We start from the raw sequence: 25,168 nt of genomic DNA on the forward strand, positions 1-25,168 counted from the left end.
ACGTGTTTTTTAATCCAATTACGCAAATGTAATGGGCTATTACCCTAAGGGATTTATCTGCAAAGTTTTATTACCTTGATCCGGTCATAAAAATGATTGATCGAAGTGACACCAGATAAGTGAAAATAGGGAAAAAATCTGGTAAAATAGCGCTTTAAAATGTACTGTCCTGAAAAGTAAGAATCACAAAAAAGTATTAACCGTATAGTTAGCGGTATTATTATTCTCTTATGCTGTGATTATTTATAGGATTGTGACTTCAAAGCTGTTGTCTTAATTGTCGTTTGCGATCAGCACATGTTTTAAACTTTTAAACACGGTCCGATACTGAACGTCATATTATGCATCTTATTATGTAATGTTATTTATTTCCAGATTGTCTTTATGTAAAACATTTATGTTCGTTTTTAATTTAATTTTGTCTACCAGAAATACCAATATTTAAAATGTGTTAAATAATAAAATATATATTTTGATGATGTATTCTTTTATATTACCATTTACTTTATTACATGTACCGTACGTCTTAAACATGTTTGAATCTTCGCTTAAATGCTTAATGAAGTAATCATATATTAAAATCGTGATCGTGTATGAAAGTAATTATAATAGTTGCAAAAATCAAACTCCTAGCTATTGACTCTCCGGGTTGCTGGGATTTGTAACTGATTATGACAGGTGCTTTGGTTGATGGACGTCCGGGTTAAATAAGCCCCAAAACGGCAGTTGTACGTCTTTTTTACAAATGATGCAAGTCACTTGGAAGTCCGATAATCCGCATGTATACTGTTTTCTAATACACGGGACATACAAATGACAACAGTTTATCTGGTCATTCTCTCCGTTAACTCCGCGCTAAATCGCCATAAAAGCCACATGGTGTAATAGGTGTCCCATTGATAAGAGATATCAGAGTATCGAATAATAAAGACACATTACACATCCATGTTTGCTGACACAGATAAACCACAAGAAATTCTCGATTAACTACAGTACATGAAAGACAGTGTCGGACATAATCATCACACCTTTTTACTGTAAGCAATTATTAAACAACACATCATCGTCACATGTTCCTTAATTAGTAGAAGTTAAATGCAAATTAATTATTTATGGCGAATAAGTTGTAAAAACAATAGCCGTTACACATTTTAAGCGGTTACAATGTAATTTCAGTACAAGTATATTTCATCATGTCCTGTTATAGAACTGAATTATGCAATTTTTCTACAGCCACATGATAATATTACATGTATTTATGTTCCTTTGTATGCATCTGCACCATTCACTATACATGATGCCATGTAAAACCCATGTTTTAATAAGAGCGTGCAATATTGGCTGACAGAGTCAAGTTCCACGCATGGAAAGGGTGCTTGTAAAAACACACCATGTGCTGTAACTAAATATAGACGTGTAACTCTGTACATGTTGTATTTTAGAATGCAAAATACATCGGACTTAATGCACCCAATTAGATAGTATTGACCCATGGAAACTATAGAAAAATATGTAAATTTACATATTATAAATGAAATAAAGTCACCCATTGATTGGTTGTTATAAGCAAATATGAACAATGCTAGATGCTCGCACATCACGTCACTTGATTTACGCATGTTCAATGGGAAATATCCCATCCAAAAATTAACTTTGCATATGTGCTTGCGTAAAATGGCGGACGTTTGTGTTTATAGAATTCTTAAACTCATGTCAATTACTGGTCATATCTTGGTTTTGAACATTGAAATCGCAATTATACTGGATTATAGGGTAATGCATAGAGTTGGAACATGTATGTATCCAGCGATCAACACATATGGTAGGGTTAACTAAATATTAATTGAAATAAAATTGGGACTTCCAACTGTATTATCTGGGATGTCCAAAATTTAAGGCTTGGAAGTCAGGACATCCAACTTTTGAAAGCAAGTGGAAGCGCTCATGGCTTTTATCATGGAAACTCGCCGCCTGAAATCCAGGCGCTACTTTAATCTTTTAGATTAGCAACATTGACTATATTCTGTCAAAAATAATTATAAACAGATCATAATTATATAACTTCTGCTCAAATTAAAACAACTTCAGTGATATGGTGTTCTTGCATAATAATGATATAAATCACCTCAACAATTCATGAATATGTGTAGGTTTTTGCAATGGACACCTCAAAGTATTTCGAATTCGAAAATACACTTTTGACTATTTCAGGAATCCTCCTCATGTCTAATAGACCAATCGAAATTCAATGACTATATCCAGAACCTCTGTAAGATAGACTGAATCTTCAATTTAAAACACCAGCTTTCTGTTTGAGAATGTTTTTTTATCGAGGTTATGTTTTGAGTATTTCTCCACTTGTGATACACAAGTTGATGTTGATGATTACATGTATTTTGTTTCTTACAATGTATTCGGTTGATTGAACTCAATTTTACAGACATACGTGAGACATAATTTGGTTACATTAGATAAGCCGTAATCAGGGATAACTTTGAGGTATATGTGTTTACTCATAAAAGCTCAAATCATTCAAGAAGAATTATGGTTTAAGTTAGTTTTTATGCCCCCATTTTAAGAAGAGGGGGTATATTGTTTTGCACATGTCGGTCCGTTGGTCCGTCCACTAGATGGTTTCCGGATGATAACTCAAGAACGCTTAGGCCTAGGATCATGAAACTTCATAGGTACATTGATCAGGACTGGCAGAAGACCCCTATTGATTTTCAGGTCACTATGTCAAAGGTCAAGGTCACAGTGACTCGAAATAGTAAAATGGTTTCCGGATGATAACTCAAGAATGCTTACGCCTAAGATCATGAAACTTCAAAGGTACATTTATCAGGACTGGACAGAAGACCCCTATTGATTTTCAGGTCACTAGGTCAAAGGTCAAGGTCACAGTGACTCGAAACAGTAAAATGGTTTCCGGATGATAACTCAAGAATGCTTGCGCCTAAGATCATGAAACTTCATAGGTAAATTGATCATGACTGGCAGATGACCCCTATTGATTTTCAGGTCACTATGTCAAAGTCACAGTGACTCGAAACCGTAAAATGGTTTCCGGATGATAACTCAAGAATGCTTACGCCTAGGATCATGAAACTTCATAGGAACATTGATCATGACTGGCAGATGACCCCTATTGATTGTCAGGTCACTAGGTCAAAGGTCAAGGTCACATTGACTCGAAACAGTAAAATGGTTTCTGGATGATAACTCAAGAATGCTTACGCCTAGGATCATGAAACTTCATAGGTACTCTGATAATGACTGGCAGATGACCCCTATTGATTTTCAGGTCACTAGGTCAAAGGTCAAGGTCACAGTGACTCAAAATAGTTAAATGGTTTCCGGATGATAACTCTAGAATGCTTACAGCTAGGATCATAAAACTTCATAGGTACATTGATAATGACTGGCAGATGACCCCTATTAATTTTGAGGTCACTAGGTCAAAGGTCAAGCTCACAGTGACTCGAAACAGTAAAATGGTTCCCTTATGATAACTCAAAAATAATTAGGCCTAGGATCATGAAACTTCATAGGTACATTGATCATGACTGGCAGATGACCCCTATTAATTTTCAGGTCACTAGGTCAAAGGTCAAGGTTACAGTGACACAAAACGTATTCACACAATGGCTGCCACTACAACTGACAGCCCATATGGGGGGCATGCATGTTTTAAAAACAGCCCTTGTTTATAAAATGCAATAATCTTACTCCCAGCTACAGATGCTCTGGGTTCCTTGTTGTTTTTCTTGAATGCTTTAAGCTTTTATGAGAACATGTGTACAGCTCAAATTTCTTCCTGGTAAAGGCAAAAACCATGTAAAAGAATATGTCCCACACATGTCCATAAAATCAAGTTCAGTCCACCTAAATTAATACATAACCTATGAAAGTGAAATGCAATACTTGTTACCATCAACATCAAACTGCTTTTCCTTTTGTGGAGAAATACATGTACGATGCACAACGTTTCTTACCTGAATAAGAGCAAATTCTTGACCCTGTTATTGTCAATATAGGTCTATCATTACAAACTGTAAACACACTTCAAGCAATAAATTGTTGCAGTTTTTCTATGGGGTTTATAATCTAGCATATTTTCAAGTTGGGAATATTGCAGCATTTTCCTCTGCAAAATGTAAACATTTTGTTGCGCAGATGACGTGTTTGAAACTTGGATCCATATTATTATTCTGCAATCACAAAATATATGTTCAGATGTTTTAAATTGCGAGAAAGGGACATATTCATGATATGTTTGTGTTTATTAAGGCCAGAAAACATTTGCGGTGGCTCATATTACAGCGTAAAGTACCACCTGGATTGAAAGCGGCGATTTTACATGCCTTTACCAATTGCAACTTCCAGCAACACTGGAGGATCTCTTAATTTTGGCGAAAGCTTTTTCATTTAAACTGGCCCAGAGCTCTAAAAGTATTGCTTACACTAAGAGATGTATCTCATGTGGTTTCAGGAGGTTATTTCAAAGATTATTCCAGATGTGACAACAACAGCATTCCAATGTAAGTGGACCTTCAACAGTACAATTTGTGACACTTATTGTCCTTGTTTTTGTCTACATGAAATTGTGTGTCCTATAATCAGTTGTTTTCTTATGAGCTTCATAAGTGTTAATTTTCTGCCAGCCAAGTCCTGAATTGCACAAATCGTATGGACATTTATTAATACAATTTACTTTAATGGAATATTTTGCATTGTGTTTTGTTTACTTTTCATGGCAGATGTTGATGAAGATGGAGAGAAAATTACAGTGAGAAGTGATGAGGAACTTAGAGCCATGTTTCAAATGGTAAAAAACTGTTACTATAAGTGTTATGTTCATACATGTACCAGTTTGTTATAGTGCAATAAGTTATTGAATGTCATGGAAAGGCAATATTGTTGGTCTTAAACAATGCTTATATTTAGTCTTACTTTAAAGGAATGGTTTCAATTGATACTTTTTGAAAGCACTTTAAATGAAGATTGTTTTTTAAAGCAAGGTTATATGATTTTTTTATATGTGTTAAATTGTAATATATTGATAAAATATGTTACAATAACACAAAATAGGCAAGAAAAATTATACATTTAGTAGAATTTCATTAAATGCAGCATAGACAAATTAGCGCCCCGAGCCGATTGTGGGAAAGATATTTCGTACATATTTTCTTACAATAACCAAAGCATTCGTCTTTTTGATAGGATAAGAGTTAGGGTTCATGTGTCGTATAAATATATACCGGTATCCTTGCAGGAATTTAAAATGAACTGTTAAACTAAATTAAGATTCACATCGTACATGCATGATATACATGCTGGCGGATTCGACTGTACAGACATTTTCGATTTCAGAATTAAATATCTGGCTTATTTTCGCATTTTCGACACATGTTCTTCTTAACTTTTATTTAAATTTATATTGAAATACATATATAGTAAGTTTTTTACACATTTTATATAAATTCATAAATATTTGACAAAAGCGTATAATCTCGCTTTAACAATATATTGTTTTCAAAATTTGTGTGCTCAATAGTGTTATTTTCCTTGAATGCGTAGTTCCCCACTTTGCTGTGTGAATAGTTTTTTTCATTTGTTATCTTTAATATTATGGACAATATAAAACTAGTTTTGAGCTCTCCTAAATATTTTTTTTAAGATGTAAAGACATAAATATAATGTAAATATGTTTTTAATCTTCTCATAAAATTGGCTTATTTACAGTATGAGTGTGAATTTTCTGAAGAGGACTTGGAAAAGGGTACAACTCCACCAATAGTAATATATCCAAGAGGTGATGAACATTTCTTACCCAGTATAGTTCAAAATTAAACTGAAGCTCAAAGGTTTGCCAAAGTAGAAGTTAGTAACAAGGATATATTTCAACCAGTTGAATGTAAAACTAAATACATGTAGCTTAACTGTATTTGATACAGTTGTTTGCTCAACTGTTGAAATTTTCTGCTGGATGTAGCTTTATTCTACTCACATTATTAATTGTTCTAAAGACTTTGAATACCAACAGTAAGTAGGTAAATTAGAATCATAAAAAATTGTGTACTTATTTTCATTTGAGCCTATTACTTGTTTAAATAATTTAGCAATTAAAATTGCATAATTTTTAAGTAAAGCAGCAAAAATGCAAATATATAAATTATAAATTTAAAGCGAAGTTTGCTCCCCATGGGCACAATTTTCGCCTCAGTCACCCGGTCATCCGATACCTGTATAACATTTCTTACTGGTATATTGTATATTGTCTTATCTCTTAATTTCAGTTGCAAAGACTCCAAAAGACAGAAATAAATATGATCTGAAGGTTTGTGGTGTTTTAATTACTTGTTACTGCTGCAAGTTTATACACGTATATCCATTGGAGTATCATCTATCAATCATTTAATTTGTAAAAAAATGGTTATGAACACATTATTGTTTAATTATATCATAGTCAAAACTTATATGTGAGAGCAAGTATGTGTATCTTTGACATAATAAACAATATATTGTCGCATAATTGGGTACAGTGTTTCTCCTTGTTTTGTTTTCAGATCAAAACAGAAGTTGGCAAACCAAAAACAAATGATGTTCAAATGTATGTCATAATTTTTGGATGGTACTTGTAGTTAAATAACTGTGCATTATTTTCATATCCCAAACTCCATGTTGCATTTCTTGAAACATATTAAATTGTAAAGTTTAGTTTTTTCATCGTGCATGACATCTAAATGCCCGCATTTTTAGCACTAAGATATTTGGATTTACTGCTGAGTCATTACTGGGCCTAGTAGCCAATATTAACTTAAGCATTATTATGATGGAAACAAAATGAATATTGTCAAACACCAGTTAACAGTTCAATCTGCTAGAGTGGTTGCAGTTTAAGATAAAAATAGTGTAGACCTACACTCAAAATTAATGTGAGAACCATGATTTTTCTAATATGTATAAAAAAGGAACATTTTATGAAAACAGTAAATTATTTTATTTTTGAATTGAATGTATGGAATTTTTTAAAGTGGTGGATCATTTTTACTTTTTAATTGCCTGTCAAAGGCGGTGGGATATAGAATTGGCGTTGTCCGTCTGTCAGCCAGTCTGTTTGTCTGTCACAAAACTCTTTAGGGCTATATCTCAGAATCTGTTTAAGATATCAATATGAAACTAAATAGGTATATAGATATTCATGTGGAGAAGTGTTGTGCACAAGAACCATAACCCTATACTTTCTTTAATAAGAGTTATTGCCCTTTGCTTTTGTTTTAATGATGTAAATTTTCAGGGCTATATCTTAGATATCATGCAAAACTTCAACATGAAACATGGGTATATTGATATTAATGGGGAGAAGCGCCATGATTAAGAACAATAACCCTTCACTTTCTTAAATAATAAATGATGGAACTTTTCAGGGCCACATCTCAGATACAATACAACATTCCAACCTGAAACTGCTTGGTAGTGTAGAAATCAATGGGAAGAAGTGCCATGCTCAAGAACCATAACCCTGAACTTTCTTAACTTAGAGTTATTGCCCTTTGTTGTTTGTTGATTGATGTAACTTTTCAAGGCTATATCTCACATACGCTACAATATTTCAACATAAAACTTCATGGGTGTATAGATATTAATGAGGAGAATTGCAATTCATGAAAAAATCACCCTGTTTTTAATTATGTTATATTGACATTGTTTATCAAGGGACTTGCCCCCATCCATAACCAAACTTGATTTGGTCGGGGATATCAATTCAACGACTTTGCTTGTTTTATTACTAATTGTAGGTCTCCTTTCTTCAAAGATCAAGAATCAAACATGACTGTACCCCAGTCAACCCGCCAGAGTCCCCAGCAGTACGGACAGATGATGAGATCACCTGTCCACACCTCACCTGGGAACCAACATATAATGCCTGCTTCCCCTTTCCATGCTAGTCCACAACAATATCCAATTGGAGGCCGGCAACCGTCCCCTATGCAAATATATGGAGCCGCTTCCCTTCATCAGAGTCCCCAACAGATCAATAGAACTCAAGCAAAGGCTTTTGAGAACAATCAAATGAATACAGCTCAGTTACTCCTTTCTGATCAAATGCAAATTGATGATGAGCACATAAACACAAAACTTGGTTTTCAAGGACAGTCAAAGAGTGACAGTTTGAAGCAGATATTAACTTGTGGCACAATAAATGTGCATGATCTACAGCAGGTTGAATTGATTGGCCACGGCAATGGAGGAGAAGTCTACAAGTATGTTAAGTTTAATATCGTAAAATATTACATTAAAATCATAGTTTGTGGGTCAGAAAGTAAGTTAAGCCAATGGCTGGAACAAAGACAATTCCGTTAAACAGGTTTTTTATGCCCAATGGAATTGGAAGCATTTGTCCATAGATAAGTACCAGTATGTGTGTATGTACGTACGTACAAATGTGCTTACATCCCAAAGTTAGTGCAATGAATACCTCCTTAACTACTGGTTTGATTGTTCTCAGACTTTTTAAGTTGAATGACCTTAATATGTAGATGATCATTAGGAAAGGAATTTTGGCTGTGACATGTTTTAACAGAATCATGGCCCTTTTTCTATTTTGCCTCTTTAGAATATAAGATACCAAAACTTAATGCCTTCATCTCCTTTTTAACAAGTGTGTGGATCTTTCTAAAACATTTACATCTCTCTTTCTCAAAAGTCCCTTTTAACTTCTGGGTAAAATTCATTTAAACTTTTACATTTCAATGACCTTAATGTGTATATGATTGTAAAGAAAGGAATTCTGATTGCCACCAGTTTTGGCAGTATTTTGGCGGATAGAGTTTTCGTCCAATATACAATATATATAGGATCTGGCACGAGTTGTCATATCATACCATACTGTATTAAACGAGTTAAAGAGTTTTGTTAGTAAGCGAGCCTTTGGCAAGCTTACCAACAAATTTCCTGGACGAGTTAAAAAAAAAGGTATGATATGAGAACGAGTGTCGGATCTTTTTTATCACATGCTTTTAAATGAGCAAATTAGATAAATATTTACGCAAGCATAATGATAAATCCTGAATATTGTTTACATTTCGTGATGTCATTTGACGTTGTAAAGTCATTTCAGCAAAATAACAAAGTGCGATTGATCAATAAACAAAAACTAAGCCAATAAAAACGCTTAAAAAGTATATTACGCATGTGTAAGATAAAAATATATGTAATGGTTATTATCCCTGCCGAAAAAAAAATTCGGATGGGATACTGTATAGTAAATTGGTCCCGTCCGTCCGTCCGTCCGAAACTTTGTCCAGAGCATAACTCCAAATCTATTCAATGAATTTACTTTAAACTTAGAATATAAACAGATGGCAACTAGGAGAAGTGCAGTGACCAAGAACCATAACTCTATCTACCTTAGTTATGGAATTATCCCCCCTTTTATATAACTTTAAAGTAAATTTTTGTCCGGAGCATAACTCTAAATCTACTGAAGGGATTTACTTGAAACTTAAAATATAAACAGATGGCAAGTAGCAGAAGTGCAGTAACTAAGAACCATAACTCTATCTACCTTAGTTTCTGAATTAACTCCGTTGTATATAATTTCAAAGTAAATTTTTGTCCGGAACATAACTCAAAATCTACTAATGGGATTTACTTGAAACTTGAAAAATAAACAGATGACAAGTAGGAGAAGTGCAGTGACTAAGAACCATAACTCTATCTACCTTAGTATTTGAATTATCTCCCTTTATTTAACTTCAAAGTAATTTTTTTTCCGGAGCATAACTCTAAATCTTCTGAAGAATTTACTTGAAACTTTTATTATAAACAGATGGCAACTAGGAAAAGTGCAGGGACTAAGAACCATAACACTTTTTACCTTAGTGTTTGAATTATCTCCCTTTTTTTAATTACAAAGTAAATTTTTGTCCGGAGCATAACTCTTAATCTACTGAATGGATTTACTTGAAACTAGAAACATAAGCAGATGGCAACTAGGAGAATTGCAGTGAACATGAACCATAACTCTTTCAGCCATAGTTTTTGAATTATCTCCCTTTATTTGTTTTACAAATATTATTCTACTCTCTAAAACAAATGTTGTCATACAAGAAAACACATTTCGGCAGGGATTCGGCACTACTGTGACAAGCTCTTGTATTTCATGGGAAACAGGGTATGGCATGTGATAAATAGTGGATATTATATTGTCTGTGTCTAAAAATGAGTTGTTGGGGGGGGGGCACATTTCTAGCTTCTTGATTAATACATGCAAATGCATGCACACAAGTACACACAAACAAAAACATTTCACAGTATTTGACAATATGCATAGAAGTAAGTACAGTTTTTTTTTAGGGGCTTTTGATGGTTGATGTAGCCTGTTCGTATGGTTAATTATGAGATGCAAATTAGCTGCACTGCTGTTATTTTAATTTTGAAATAAAAATGCATCAGATTCAGTCTGAAATCTATTCATTCAAAAAGGGGTAGTCTCATGTTTTCTGAGAAAATATTAATGTATAATCTGTAAAAGAATAGAACACAACTATTGGTGGTAATTATCAATGTGCCTGTCTGTACACTTTTTTCCAGAGCTCTTTATGTACCAAGCAGAACTCTAATGGCTGTTAAAGTAAGTGGCTGTCATTACTCTATGCAGATAAGTGACCACGTAAAGATAAAGCATCAAATTAAAAACAAGAAGTTATCTGATCTATTATGAAAACAATTGTGAATTTATAAATAATGAATACAATGTTATTGTTTACATGCATAAGTGTGAGATTATAATGATCTCTGTTTTCGTCAGGAGTCTCGAGATCAATTCATTAATTTATTTGCAAAGGTACACTAAGTATTGACATTTTGTTTCAGACCCCCTATATCTAAATTTATGATCAAGTCATATTTTATTATGTTTGCAGTGACAAATATGTTTTTTATACAAATTTATATTTTGTACTTCATTATACCCAATTTCGCCTGTGTTTTTTTCTCTCTTTTTATATCAGATATAAATGCAGGTTCTTCGCTAGTGAATCTGTTTGAAAAGTGTTCAACTTATATTTCTGTTGTATTTATCTAGGTTATACAATTGGATGTGGATATTGAAGTTCAGAAAACTATACTTGCAGAGCTGGATATATTGTGCAAGGTATTGTATACTAAATACTAGCCAGATTGAGAAAACTCTTTAATTTTTTTCAATAACTTTAATAATTAATTAAAATGTTAAAGCATTAAAAAAAAACAATAACTGCAATATATAATTTATTTATGGTGAATTTCTGTGAGTAAAGATAATAGGCTGTCCAAATAAATATAAATTGACCATAGCAATTGTGTTTGACGCCATAAATTGAACCTTTCGACCGAAACATATTGAAAACATCACTTATGTTGTTGATCATGGTCACATTAAATGGAAATTTCAGAATTGTTTTTGTTCAATATGGTACTGTTATAACTGTTCAAATAACCTTTTATTTGTGTAAATTATAATGGCTTGCTTACCTATGGGGTCGTTAGTTTCTTCATAGGTAAAACAATATTGCATCGTAGTTAAATTTAATTAACATATTTAAACTTCTGTGTTTATGTTTACATTTTTAGCTCACCTGAGCACAACGTGCTCATGGTGAGCTTTTGTGATCGCCTTTTGTCCGTCGTCCGTTGTCTGTCGTCTGTTGTGCGACGTCAACATTTGCCTTGTTCACTCTCTAGAGGCCACATTTATGGTCCAATCTTCATGAAATTTGGTCAGAAGATTGGTCTTAATGATATCTTGGATGAGTTCGAAAATGGCTACGTTTGCTTGAAAAACATGGCTGCCAAGGGGCGGGGCATTTTCCTTATATGGCTATAGTAAAATCTTGTTAACACTCTAGAGACCACATTTATTGCCCAATCTTCATGAAATTTGGTCAGAAGATTAATCCCAATAATATCTTGGATGAGTTCGAAAATAATGCCGGTGGGTTGAAAAACATGGCCGCCAGGGGGCGGGGCATTTTTTCAATATATGGCTTTAGTAAAGCCTTGTTAACACTCTAGAGGCCACATTTATTGTCCAATCTTCATGAAACTTGCTCAGATGATTTGTCCCAATTATATCTTGGATGAGTTCAAAAATGGTAGCCTTTGCTTGAAAAACATGGCTGCCAAGGGGCGGGGCGTTTTTCCTTATATGGCTATATTAAAATCTTGTTGACACTCTAGAGGCCACATTTATTTGAAAATGTTTGAAAATGATGCCGGTTATATATGGCTATATTAAAATCTTGTTAACGCTCTAGAGGCCACATTTATTTGAAAATGTTGTTAACAATCTAGAGGCCAGATTTATTGTCCAATCTTCATGAAACTTGCTCAGATAATTTGTCCCAATTATATCTTGGATGAGTTAAAAAATGGTAGCCTTTTCTTGAAAAACATTGCCGCTAGGGGGCGGGGCATTTTTTCATATATGACTATAGTAAAAACTTGTTAACACTCTAGTTATGTTAAAAAGTGCTGCTCTAATGTATTCTTACAATGAAGACAATGTTAAGTTAATATCCTTCCTATTGTGCATATTAAACTTGCAATAATCTATAGATTCTTAAAATTATAAAACAACATTAATTCATAACCTCTTTAAAATTATTTATTTAATTCAGTTGCCCAATCTTCATGAACTTTGGTCAGAACATTTGTTTCCTGTGTAGTAAAGTTTGGTTTTATTATGTCATTATTATGTACCATTAACTGTATTATTTCACTCTCACTGTGCTCTATGCCAGATGTTAATATCAGTGGTCAGTAATACAAGCTAGTTGAAGTGTTGATATATTTTATTTCACAGAAGGAGTATTAAATGCATGTTTTGAACAATTAACAAAAAATATGTAATTTAAATGGGAACTTCATATCAAAACAAGATTCCATAATAATTCACTGAATATAATCATGTTTAAGATATGTTTACACATATCAAATGGATACTCTATGAAAACAATAAAGAAATAATTTCAATTATAAGTTTCTGGAGATGGAAATCAGAATCAGAATAACCTTCAAAGTCAAGATTTACCTTTCTTATTTGCAGAGTTCATTTATCAAGATTTAATCATTTTCAGGCTTTATGTATTAAAACGATGTCAGAAAATTGAAAATAAAATGGTAATGAATGATACACAATATTAATGAAATGAAATATAAAATCGATACATTTTCATATTTCTAAATTGTTTAGTGTATAACAGCCTACTGTTGAATGATATGTTTATAAAATTATATTAAGTAAACGGCAATACCTTTAGTTAATTGAATTGCAACCAATCAGCGGTGTCATCCTGACCGGAAATAAGCGTTTCTCGAATAAATATTTCCGCATTACATAAGTGCTCACAAAGTAACATAACCCGTAACCATCCCGTGACCGGTTCACTTGCGTAAGCAAACGAGACCACATTACCACACCTGGATACGACAGTTGTTCGAAAATAGTTTGGATCAGTAAAAAAACATGGCCGCAAGGGGGTCTTTTTCCTTACATTTATATAGTAAAAAAGCTTGTGAACACTCTAGAAGTCACATTTTTTGCCTAATCATCATAAAATTTTGTCAAAACATTAGCTATGTGGATGTCTCAGACAAGTTTGAAAATGGTCGTGATAAGTGGAAAAACATGGGCACCAGGTGATGGGGCAGTTTTCTTTATATGTATAAAGTGAAAACATGTGAACAGTCTAGAAGACACATTGTCTTCATGAAATTTGGACATATCTTGGAAGAGTTCAAAAATGGTTCAGGTCTGTTAAAAAAAAACATGGCCGCCAGGGGGCCATTTGTTGTTCATTCTTCATGAAACTTGGTTAGAACATTATTGTGTTTCATTGATATCTTGGGCTGCAAAGAACAGGTCATTTCTTTTTATCTCAGGTGAGCGACTTTGGGCCTTTCAGGCCCTCTTGTTATGATTACTCAGGTGTGTCTGCCTGATCTTTAATATATAAAGTTAGATTGTTTAATTACAGTGCAATTCCGAGGCAATTATTGGATTTTATGGGGCCTATTTCATTGAGAACAGAATATCTATATGTACAGAATACATGGATGGTAAGTTGAAATATGTGGTATTATTCCAGTACAATATGCGCCTTGCTTGTCAATACATCTTTGCATTATGTGGGATGTGGTAATTTATTTTATGCTTTCTGATGGTTTATAGAGTAATATCAGTGAATTAAATCTGATAATTTCACTGTTTCAAACAGTGAAAATTAGTAATGAAAATTATCGGTAATTTTCAATGTTTACTGTGAAATGACATCTTTTTTTTTTACATTATTTTTTGACGAAATGACGTCATTATCCAAGCGAAATTCTTTTGTTAAACTCTTTAACAATGGATTTAAAGTGTGAAAAAAAGCATAAAATAAGAAGAACATTTGTTGGATTCGGTGGAATATCGATTTTAATTCACTTGTGATAATAGAAAATATATATTTTCTATGATCACTCGTGAACTAAAATCGATAATCCGCCGAATTCAACAAATATCCTCTATGTACACTTGGAGACACTTCTAAGGCATCACTTAATCATATCAATATAGCTCTTGTATTTTTGATCGGATTGTGTTGAAATTTGGACCAAGAATAATTCAACACATACCTGATAACTCCTGAAAATTTAAATGAAATTGAAAAACAACAAAATGTAAAACTTAACAAATTAAAAACGTCACTTCAAAAGTCAAATTTGCAGACTCGTACAACGGAAAATAATAACAATGTGAAAATAAAACGCATAAACTTACACGTCTTAATAACTGACCGGCTTGCAACATGCTGATTGAGCAATTTCGCTAGTGAATATTCATACGAGCCATAATGTTTTTCTTAAATTAATGTTATGTTGTTCTTGTGTAAAAACTTACCTAGAATTATGAAATTGAAATTAAATTGGAATAAAATGTATATCGCCTTTTACTACACTAGGTGATTTTTCGAACGCAACACTTTTAAAACTTACATATCTCAGGAATGAGTATATATTTTTATTTAAGATTGCACATGTGATCATTTGACTACAGTATGTGCAAGCTAACAATAAAATCATTCATCCGTGTAGATCGGACGCTTTAGCAAGTGGGAAAGGTAGCCTGTAAAATGTAAAGTGCGCGATTGCGCTCCTGAATATTCATACGAGCTATATTGTTTTGTAAATTAATTTTATGTTTTCCTTATGTGAGAACCCACCTAAAATAATTAAATTGAAATAAAACTAGAATTAAATCGCGTTTCAACATTTTCACGTGCAAAAATATAGAACCACACATACCCCACGTGCTGAAGCGTCCAATCGTCACAGATGAATGATTTTATCGTGATCTTGCATAGAACGTAGTCAAATAATCATATGTAAAATTTTAAATCAATATCTTAACACGTAACTGAGATATTCAAGATTGAAAAGTGATACGTTAGAAGTGTCTCCAAGTGTATTTGTATTTGATATAAATGTGTTTGGATTTATTTGACACAATTTACATGAAACAAATGGACCCATTCACTGTTTTAAAAAGCTTTGATAGGTAAAACTGAAAAAAAACTTGTATTGTGACCAAAAGAACATATTCCTTCTCAATTTTAGCAATGCTTTAAATTCCACATTGAAATTGTCACTTCTTTTCTTTCTTTTTTTTAATGGAAACCATGTGAATATTTAAATTAATCACTGTGTCTCAAGAAAAACTACTTGTTTACTTTTCTAATGTAACTCTCCAGCTGATAGTTTGGTAATGATAGTTTGGTAGTCTTTGTCTCCATTTCCAGTTGTGTCATCAGACCAGTCTGTTCAGCTAATAGTCTGTGTTTCCATTTCCAGTTGTGTCATCAGACCAGTCTGTTCAGCTGATAGTTTGGTAGTCTGTGTTTCCATTTCCAGGTGGGTCACTAGACCAGTACGGGAGAATTCCTGAAGAGATACTGTGTCGGATGGCAGTGCGTATAGTTCAAGGTCTCCTCTACATGTGGAGTCTGAAAATACTGCATAGAGGTTGGGAATTATTGTAATTATTTACATGATATACCTATCATTTTTGTTCACCAAACAACTTACTATATTCAACATTCACAGATAAGATACCATGTTTGCAACTAAAGCTTTCTGTTTCCATATTGGTTATATTCACTCTGCAAAGAAATTGTTAACTTCACATAAAATGGTTGATGATTTTTAGCTCCACTGGCCAAAGGCCAGCGGGGCTTATGTCATGGTCCTGTGTCCGTCGTGTGTGCGTGCGTGAGTCCGTGCGTGCGTTAACTTTTTCTTAAATCATCTTCTTCTCCTAAACTACTGGTCCAATTCTGATGAAATTTCTCAGGAATGTTCCTGTGGTGAACCTCTTTCAAATTTTTTCAAATGATACTCCTGGGGTCAAATTTGACTTTGCCCCTGGGGGTCAAAAAATTGAAAATTTGCTTATATAAGGCATATTTTGTGCAAACTTTATAAATCTTCTTGTCAAGAACCATTGGGCCTAGGGCTACCAAACTTGGTATGTAGTGACATTTTATAGTCCTCTACCAAGTTTGTTCAAATTATGCCCCTGGGGTCAAATTTGACCCTGCCCCGGGGGGTCAAAAAATTGAAAATTTGCTTATATAAGGCCTATTTTGTGCAAACTTTATAAATCTTCTTGTCCATAACCGTATGGCGTAGAGCTACCAAATTTGGTATGTAGTGACATCTTATAGTCCTCTACCAAGTTTGTTCAAATTATGCCCCTGGGGTCAAATTTGACCCTGCCCCGGGGGGTTAAAAAATTGAAAATTTGCTATATAAGGCCTATTTTGAGCAAACTTTAAAAATCTTCTTGTCCATAACCATTGGGCCTAGGGCTATCAAATTTGCTATGTAGTGACATCTTATAGTTTTCTACCAAGTTTGTTCAAACTATGCCCCTGTGGTCAAATTTGAACCTGCCCCGGGGGGTTAAAAAATTGAAAATTTGCTTTTATAAGGCCTATTTTGTGCAAACTTTAAAAATCTTCTTGTCCATAACCATTGGGCCTAGGGCTACCAAATTTGCTATGTAGTGACATCTTATAGTCTTCTACCAAGTTTGTTCAAATTATGCCCCTGGGGTCACATTTGACCCTGACCCGGGGGTCAAAAAATTGAACATTTGCTATATAAGGCCTATTTTGTGAAAACTTTAAAAATCTTCTCGTCCATAACCATTGGGCCAAGGGCTACCAAATTTGGTATGTAGTGACATCTTATTGTCCTTTACCAAGTTTGTTCAAATTAAGCCCCTGGGATCAAATTTGACCCTATCCCGGGGGGGTCAAAAAATTGAAAATTTGCTTATATAAGGCCTATTTTGTGAAAACTTTAAAAATCTTCTTGTTCATTACCATTGGGCCAAGGGCTACCAAATTTTGTATGAAGTGACATCTTATTATTTGTTCAAATTATGCCCCTGGGGTCAAATTTGACCCCGCCCTGGGGGGTCAAAAAATCGAAAATTTGCTTATATAAGTCCTATTTTGTGCAAACTTTAAAAATCTTCTAGTCCATAACCGTATGGCATAGGGCTACCAAATTTGGTATGTAATGACATCTTATAGTCCTCACCAAGTTGGATCAAATTTGACCGTTCCCCAGGGGTCACAAAATTGAACATATGCTTATATTGGACCCATTTTTTGCAAACTATAAAAATCTTCTTGTCCATAACCATTGGGCCTATTTCTATCAAATTTGGTAGGTAGTGACATCTAATAGTTCTCTACTTAGTTTTTTTCAAATTATGCCCCTGGAAAAAATTTGACCTTGCCCCAGGGATCACAAAAATGAACATACATGTATGCTTAAACAAGGCCTATTTTGTGCAAACTTCAAACATCTTCTTGTTCTTAATTATAGAGCCTAGGGCTACTAAATTTGGTATGTTGTGATATCTAATAGTTCTCTACCAAATTTGTTCAAATTATTCCCCAGGGCTCAAATTTGACCCTGTCCCGGGAGGTCACAAAACTGAACATATGACGTTTACCAGGGGAGATTACTGCGGCCGTGTGGCTGTGACCAACAACAACAACAACATCTTGTAAACATGAGATAAAACCCTGTCATTTAGTGCCAGTTTAGATCAGATGGTGACTGCTTACAAAGTAATTGAAGTAAAAACATGTGTTCTGAATGTTTTTCTTTTAAACTGAAAAAAGTCGGGATTTATTTAAATATGTCGAAAGTGACCATATATCCGGATAAAAAAAATTCGGATGACATGTTTATTTAATGTCTTTTTTGTAGTGTTTAAACCAGTTTAATAATATCTTATTGATTTTAAAACACAACTTCCATGAACATAATTATTTCCATAAAAGTCAATATATGATTCTGCATTGTAAACTCAAACTTTGTATCCAAGAGAAGGTGTTGGAATTAATGAAGTGCAATGTTCTTAACTGTCTATATGCTGCTTTTTAATAACTAATGATTCATTGTGACTCATGAATTGTGGAGATATGATTGTCAATTGCTCAACGATCTATATAAATTTCTGATCATTTTATAATTTTCTTAATATAAGTTATGAATTGATCTTAGAAGTCATTTGTATTACTTAATTAAATACATTTATAAATATAAGAAATAATCTTTAGATTATCATAATATTCTCAGGCCTGTTGGTCTAAGGGATGTGTGGGTTGTTAATTATATGTATGTCCCTCTTCGAAGTGTTTATTGTTTTGCACATGTCGGTTCGTCCGTCATCCGTATGTCCGTCCACCAGATGGTTTTTGGATGATAACTCAAGAACGCTTAGGCCTAGGATCATGACACTTCAAAGATACATTGATCATGACTCGCAGATGACCCCTGCTGATTTTGAAGTCACTAGGTCAAAGGTCAAGGTCACGGTGACCCGAAATAGTAAAATGTTTTCCGGATGATAACTCAAGAACGCTTATGCCTATGATCATGAAACTTGATAGGTACATTGATCATGACTGGCAGATGAACCCTATTGATTTTCAGGTCACTAGGTCAAAGGTCAAGGTCACGGTGACCGGAAATAGTAAAATGGTTTGCGGATGATAACTCAAGAACGTTTTATGCCTAGGATCATGAAACTTCATAGTTGCATTGATCATGATTCGCAGATGACCCCTATTGATTCTCAGGTGAAAGGTCAAGGTCACTGTGACCCGAAATAGTAAATGTTTTCTGGATGATAACTCAAGAACGCTTATTCCTAGGTACATGGATCATGACTCGCAGATTGCCCCTATTGATTTTCAGATCACAAGGTCAAAGGTCACGGTGACTCAACTTAGAAAATGGTTTCCGGATTATAAATCAAGAACACTTACGCCTAGGATCATGAAACTTCATAGGTACATTTATCATGACACGCAGATGACCCCTATTGACTTTCAGGTCACTAGGTCAAAGGTCAAGGTCACGGCGACTTCACACACAAAAATGGTTTCCGGATGATAACTAAAGAAAGCTTACGCCTAGGATCATGAAACTTCATAGGTACATTAATCATGACTCACAGATGGACCCCTATTGATTTTCAGGTTACTAGGTCAAAGGTCAAGGTCACAGTGCCAAAATATGTATTCACTCAATGGCTGCCACTACAACTGACAGCCCACATGGGGGGGCATGCATGTTTTACAAACAGCCCTTGTTTGAGATGATTCTTTACAAAGAAATATGCTACTATTGTATTTGTTATAAATGTGTGAAAGGCTCTAAGAAGGAACCAGAGATTATTAACCCTTTACCAAACACCAACAGGATTTTACGGGTTTATAGCTGACGACTTTATAAAAAATTATGATTAAATGAGAAATTGCTCAAGATGAGCAATTTTTCCTCCTTTTATCACAATTATTTCTACCCTACCTGATTATTTCCTTAATATTCCATTACAATTTAATTGTCGTCTGCAACCTTTTTCAAATTGGGAAAGTCCAAAATGTGTCGTTTGGTAAAGGGTTAAGGCATTTTGATTCCTACGGGTCTTGTGAATCTGTTTCAAATCAAATGCGTATATTTGATCTTCAGCATCTAAAAATATGTGAAATAGAAAGAACGACAATATCTTTTGGAGAGATAAATGTACTTACGTTATAAGCAATGGGACTGTGCTTCAAAGGAACAATTCCCGGGCTTTTTAGTCTGTTTAGTTAACACGGTAGTAACTTTTTCCATATATAAAAATGCTCACCCTTCCAACTTTAAGCGCCCAATGGGACAAGGGATAGACAGAGAAAGTCACATGCTTGAGTACATTTCAACCCATGGCCCTCTTGTTTTGGAATTTTGTAATAATATACAGAAATAAGTATAATGATTGCAACATTACACTATGGTGTTATTAGACTGTAAGGCTGTGTGTTGGTTGTGAAAAGTCAGTGGCATCTCACTGCATGTGCAATTACAACTTCTCAGAACACCATACAATCATATTCTTTTATATGCAAGTTGATGTATTTATGTATCAACAATGTCATTTAGCTTTTTATGTCCCACAGTTGTTTTTGCCCTGTCTGTTTGTTGGTTTGTGTCAAACTTTAACATTGGCCATAACTTTTGCAAAATTAAAGATAGCAACTTGATATTTGGCATGCATGTGTTTCTTATGGAACTGAACATTTTGACTGGTGAAAGGTCATGGTCAAGGTCATCCTTCAAGGTCAAAGGTCAAATAAATGGGGGGGGAGGACATGGTGTTTCACAAACACATCTTGTATTACTTTCATTCTTCACTAGGTTGTATGTGATGTTAGATTATGATTGATTGCTTCTGAAGTGTGTGCAAGACATATCATGGTCAGTCACCATCTAACATTTAAATGTAAAGTAAAAATTGAGCTCTGCACAATGAACTTTTACCAACCAATTATTAGTTTCTTGGGAGATTGTTAATGATAATTGGAGATCTGTATCAGAGGTATATAGATCTTAAAGCAGACTGCCAGATTTGAGGACTTGTTTCTGTGAGATCTGTAAAGTGAGATTCATGTTTTTAGATCAATGGTACTTATGCTTTTGTTTAAAAGTGAAATGATTTCTTCTCAATGACCTTTCTATAATATTTCATTTGAGCCTTGCACAGGCTAATCAGCAACCACAGTTGTGCCTAGACTATATTTTTGTTGAGAACAGATTTCCTTTGAAGAAAAATCCATAAAAGTGAAAAGTGTTGTTCTCTTATTAGCCTTTGCGGATGTCACATACTTATCTGATAACACTCAACGTTCATACATTAAGCCCCTTTTCCCAGACCAGTGCTCAATTTAGCATAATAAGCAATATTTTAATATTTTGTAGACAACATGAGGCTTGTTCTGAGAAAACTGGGCTTCATGCATGTGCCTAAATTGTCATCCCAGATTAGCCAGTGCAGTATGCACAGGCTAATCAGGGACAACACTTTCTGTCTAAACTAGATATTCTGTAAGGAGGGACTTCCTTGTAACTAAAAATACCATAAAAGCGGAAAGTGTTGTCCCTGATTAGCCTCTGCGGACTGCACAGGCTAATCTGGGACGACACTTTACGCACATGCATTAAGCCCAGTTTTCTCAGAACGCAGCTCAAACAATCAAAAATTAATATTAAATACATGTACATGCTAGTATAATACCACTTTTAAATGAATACATGTGAGTATGTGAAGTTGCATTTTTCAGACATCAAGCCATCCAACATTCTGGTCAACACTAGGGGAGATGTGAAGCTCTGTGATTTCGGAGTTAGTACACAGGTATGACAGACTAGTAAGCAAATAGGTATGACAGGTATCGGCAATTATTCTAACGAAAGAATGTCGCCAACTTTAACTGTTTAGAAAGCGCCAGAGCCTTATAAACAAGAAGCTTAAATGTGATGTTTAAAAGCCCCCATTCTAACTGGAAATAGTTGCCTTATTTGAGCTACATGAGTGCGCACCAGCAATAACTTGGGCTACAACAAACCAATTACTAAATTGTATCCCATAGAGATGAATAATGAGAGACCAGTTTGAAAACACTCACACTTAATTATAATGTGCTGTTTTATCTTATTTGTTATTTTGTTATCCGTCATAAGTTAATATTACTATACATGTATTTGTGTTTTCTGTTAATCGTGGCCGGGAGAATGTTGTGATTTTGGCCCGACGCCTCTGATCTTGCATTTTGAAGTCTAAGTCAAGCATGTATTTCTCCGATTGTAAAACTTCCTTGAGCATATCTTCGTTGTCCGTTAAACCCATGTTCTTTTCGTTGAGTGTCTGTAACTACGTTATTTTTTCATCCAGTGTACGAAAAACTGTGTTATAGTGGTTGAAAAAAAAATCTCATCTTTCAATTCATATATTTTCTTTAAATAAAACTCCACCACTGCTTTCTGTGCTTTTCGTACAGCAATGTGCTTCTGCCAATGGCGCGTAGATGTCATAATTATTGTTTATTTTTGTAAGTTTTCGTCTTATTTCACAACAGAACTACGATCATTATACAATCGCTGACAACAGGCTAGTTAGTACATAGGTATGATAGGTTAGTTAGTGCATAAGTCTGACAGGCTAGTTAGCACATAAGTCTGACAGGCTAGTTAGTACACAGGTATGACAGGTTAGTTAGTACATAGGTATGACAGGTTAGTTAGTACATAGGTATGACAGGTCAGTTAGCACATAAGTCTGATAGGCTAGTTAGAACATAGGTATGACAGGTTAGTTAAACATAGGTATGACAGGTTAGTTAGTACATGGGTATGACAGGTCAGTTAGCACATAAGTCTGACATGTCATGTAGAACACAGGTGTGACAGGCTAGTTAGTACATAGGTATGACAGGTTAGTTATTACATAGGTATGACAGGTCAGTTAGCACATAAGTCTGACAGGCTTGTTAGTGAATAGGTATGACAGTTTAGTTAGTACATAGGTATGACAGGTCACTTAACACATGGGTATGGCAGGCTTGTTAGTACATAGGTATGACAGATCAGTTAGCACATAAGTATGACAGGCTAGTTAGTACATAGGTATGGCAGGTTAGTTAGAACATAGGTATGACAGGTCAGTTAGCACATAAGTCTGACAGGCTAGTTAGTACATAGGTATGACAGGTCAGTTAACACATGGGTATGACAGGCTAGTAAGTACATAGGTATGACAGGTCAGTTAGCACATAAGTCTGACAGGCTAGTTAGTACATAGGTATGACAGGTCAGTTAACACATGGGTATGACAGGCTAGTAAGTAAATAGGTATGACAGATCAGTTAGCACATAAGTCTGACAGGCTAGTTAGTACATAGGTATGACAGGTTAGTTAGTACATAGGTATGACAGGTCAGTTAGCACATAAGTCTGACAGGCTAGTTAGTACATAGGTATGACAGGTTAGTTAGTACATAGGTATGACAGGTTAGTTAGCCCATAAGTATGACAGGCTAGTTAGTACATAGGTATGACAGGTTAGTTAGCACATAGGTATGACAGGTCAGTTAACACATGGGTATGACAGGCTTGTTAGTACATAGGTATGACAGGTCAGTTAACACATATGTCTGACAGGCTAGTTAGTACATATGTATTACAGGCTAGTTAACACATTGGAATGACAGGCTAGTTAACACATGGATATGACAGGCTAATTAGCATGCAGGTATTACAGGCTAGTCAGCAAATGTATGACAGGTATTGTAGAACACAGGTGTGACAGGCTTGTTAGCACACGGGTATGACTGACTAGTGAACACACATATATGACAGGTTGGGTATAACACAGGTTTGACAGGCTAGTTAGCACAACGGTATGACAGGCTGGTTAGCCTACATGTATGACATGCTAGTTAGAACAAAGATATGACAGACTAGTGAACACACATGTATGACAGGTTGGGTAGCACACAGGTGCGGCAGGTTGGTTAGCACACAGGTGCGGCAGGTTGGGTAGCACACATGTGCTGCAGGTTGGTTTGCACACAGGTGCGGCAGGTTGGGTAGCACACATGTGTGGCAGGTTGGTTAGCACATATGTGTGGCAGGTTGGATAGCACACAGGTGTGGCAGGTTGGCTAGCAGTTAGCTAGCACACAGGTGTGGCATTTGGGTAGCACATATGTGCAGCAGGTTCGGTAGCACACAGGTGTGGCAGGTTGGGTAGCACACAGGTGTGAGAGGTTGGTTCGCACACAGGTGTGGCAGGTTGGTTACACACAGGTGTGGCAGGTTAGGTAGCACACAGGTGTGGCAGGTTGGCTATCACACAAGTGTGGCAGGTTGGTTGGCACACAGGTGTGGCAGGTTGGGTAGCACACAGGTGTGGCTGGTTGGTTACACACAGGTGTGGCAGGTTGGTTACACACAGGTGTGGCAGGTTGGCTAGCACACAGATGTGGCAGGTTGGTTAGCACACAGGTGTGCCAGGTTGGTTAGCTCACAGGTGTGGCAGGTTGGTTACACACAGGTGTGGCAGGTTGGCTAGCACACAGGTGTGGCAGGTTGGCTAGCACACAGGTGTGGCAGGTTGGCTAGCACACAGGTGTGGCAGGTTGGGTAGCTCACAGGTGTGGCAGGTTGGGTAGCACACAGGTGTGGCAGGTTGGTTAGCTCACAGCTGTGGCAGGTTGGTTACACACAGGTGTGACAGGCTTGTTAGCACACAGGTATGACAGACTAGTGAACACACATGTATGACAGGTTGGGTAGCACACATGTCAGGCAGGTTGGTTAGCACACAGGTATGGCAGGTTGGTTACACACAGGTGTGGCAGGTTGGCTAGCACACAGGTGTGGCAGGTTGGCTAGCACACAGGTTTGGCAGATTGGGTAGCACACAGGTGTGGCAGGTTGGGTAGCACACAGGTGTGGCAGGTTGGTTAAACACAGGTGTGGCAGGTTGGCTAGAACACAGGTGTGGCAGGTTGTCTAGCACACAGGTGTGGCAGGTTGGTTAGCACACAGGTGTGGCAGGTTGGTTAGCACACAGGTGTGACAGGCTATTTAGAAAAAAGTATAACAGGCTAGTTAACACACATGTGTGATAAGTTGGTAAGCACACATGTGTGACAGGTTTGTTAGCACACTGCTATGGCAGGCGAGTTAACGCACTTATATGACAGGTTGGTTAGCACACATGTGTGACAGG

General features: G+C 35.5%; 1 protein-coding gene across 7 annotated transcripts in view; it reads left to right on the forward strand.

The window, feature by feature from the left end:
• The window catches only part of LOC127875966 (dual specificity mitogen-activated protein kinase kinase 5-like), a 49,215-nt gene that overhangs the window by 9,264 nt on the left and 14,783 nt on the right, over positions 1–25,168 (forward strand). For 5 of the 7 annotated variants that reach the window (XM_052420747.1, XM_052420750.1, XM_052420746.1 and 2 more), the window contains exons 2-12: positions 4,493–4,541; positions 4,761–4,828; positions 5,746–5,815; positions 6,300–6,340; positions 6,570–6,613; positions 7,803–8,267; positions 10,600–10,639; positions 11,093–11,161; positions 14,025–14,106; positions 15,940–16,050; positions 21,717–21,790. In XM_052420747.1, coding sequence (XP_052276707.1) covers positions 4,493–4,541; positions 4,761–4,828; positions 5,746–5,815; positions 6,300–6,340; positions 6,570–6,613; positions 7,803–8,267; positions 10,600–10,639; positions 11,093–11,161; positions 14,025–14,106; positions 15,940–16,050; positions 21,717–21,790 — 1,113 coding nt within the window. Of the gene's footprint in view, positions 1–891; positions 1,038–4,492; positions 4,542–4,760; positions 4,829–5,745; positions 5,816–6,299; positions 6,341–6,569; positions 6,614–7,802; positions 8,268–10,599; positions 10,640–11,092; positions 11,162–14,024; positions 14,107–15,939; positions 16,051–21,716; positions 21,791–25,168 lie in introns of those variants that run through there. The other 2 variants (XM_052420751.1, XM_052420753.1) reach the window with 2 other exon arrangements.

This window comes from Dreissena polymorpha, chromosome 4 (assembly GCF_020536995.1).
Source record: "Dreissena polymorpha isolate Duluth1 chromosome 4, UMN_Dpol_1.0, whole genome shotgun sequence".
NCBI lineage: Eukaryota > Metazoa > Mollusca > Bivalvia > Myida > Dreissenidae > Dreissena > Dreissena polymorpha.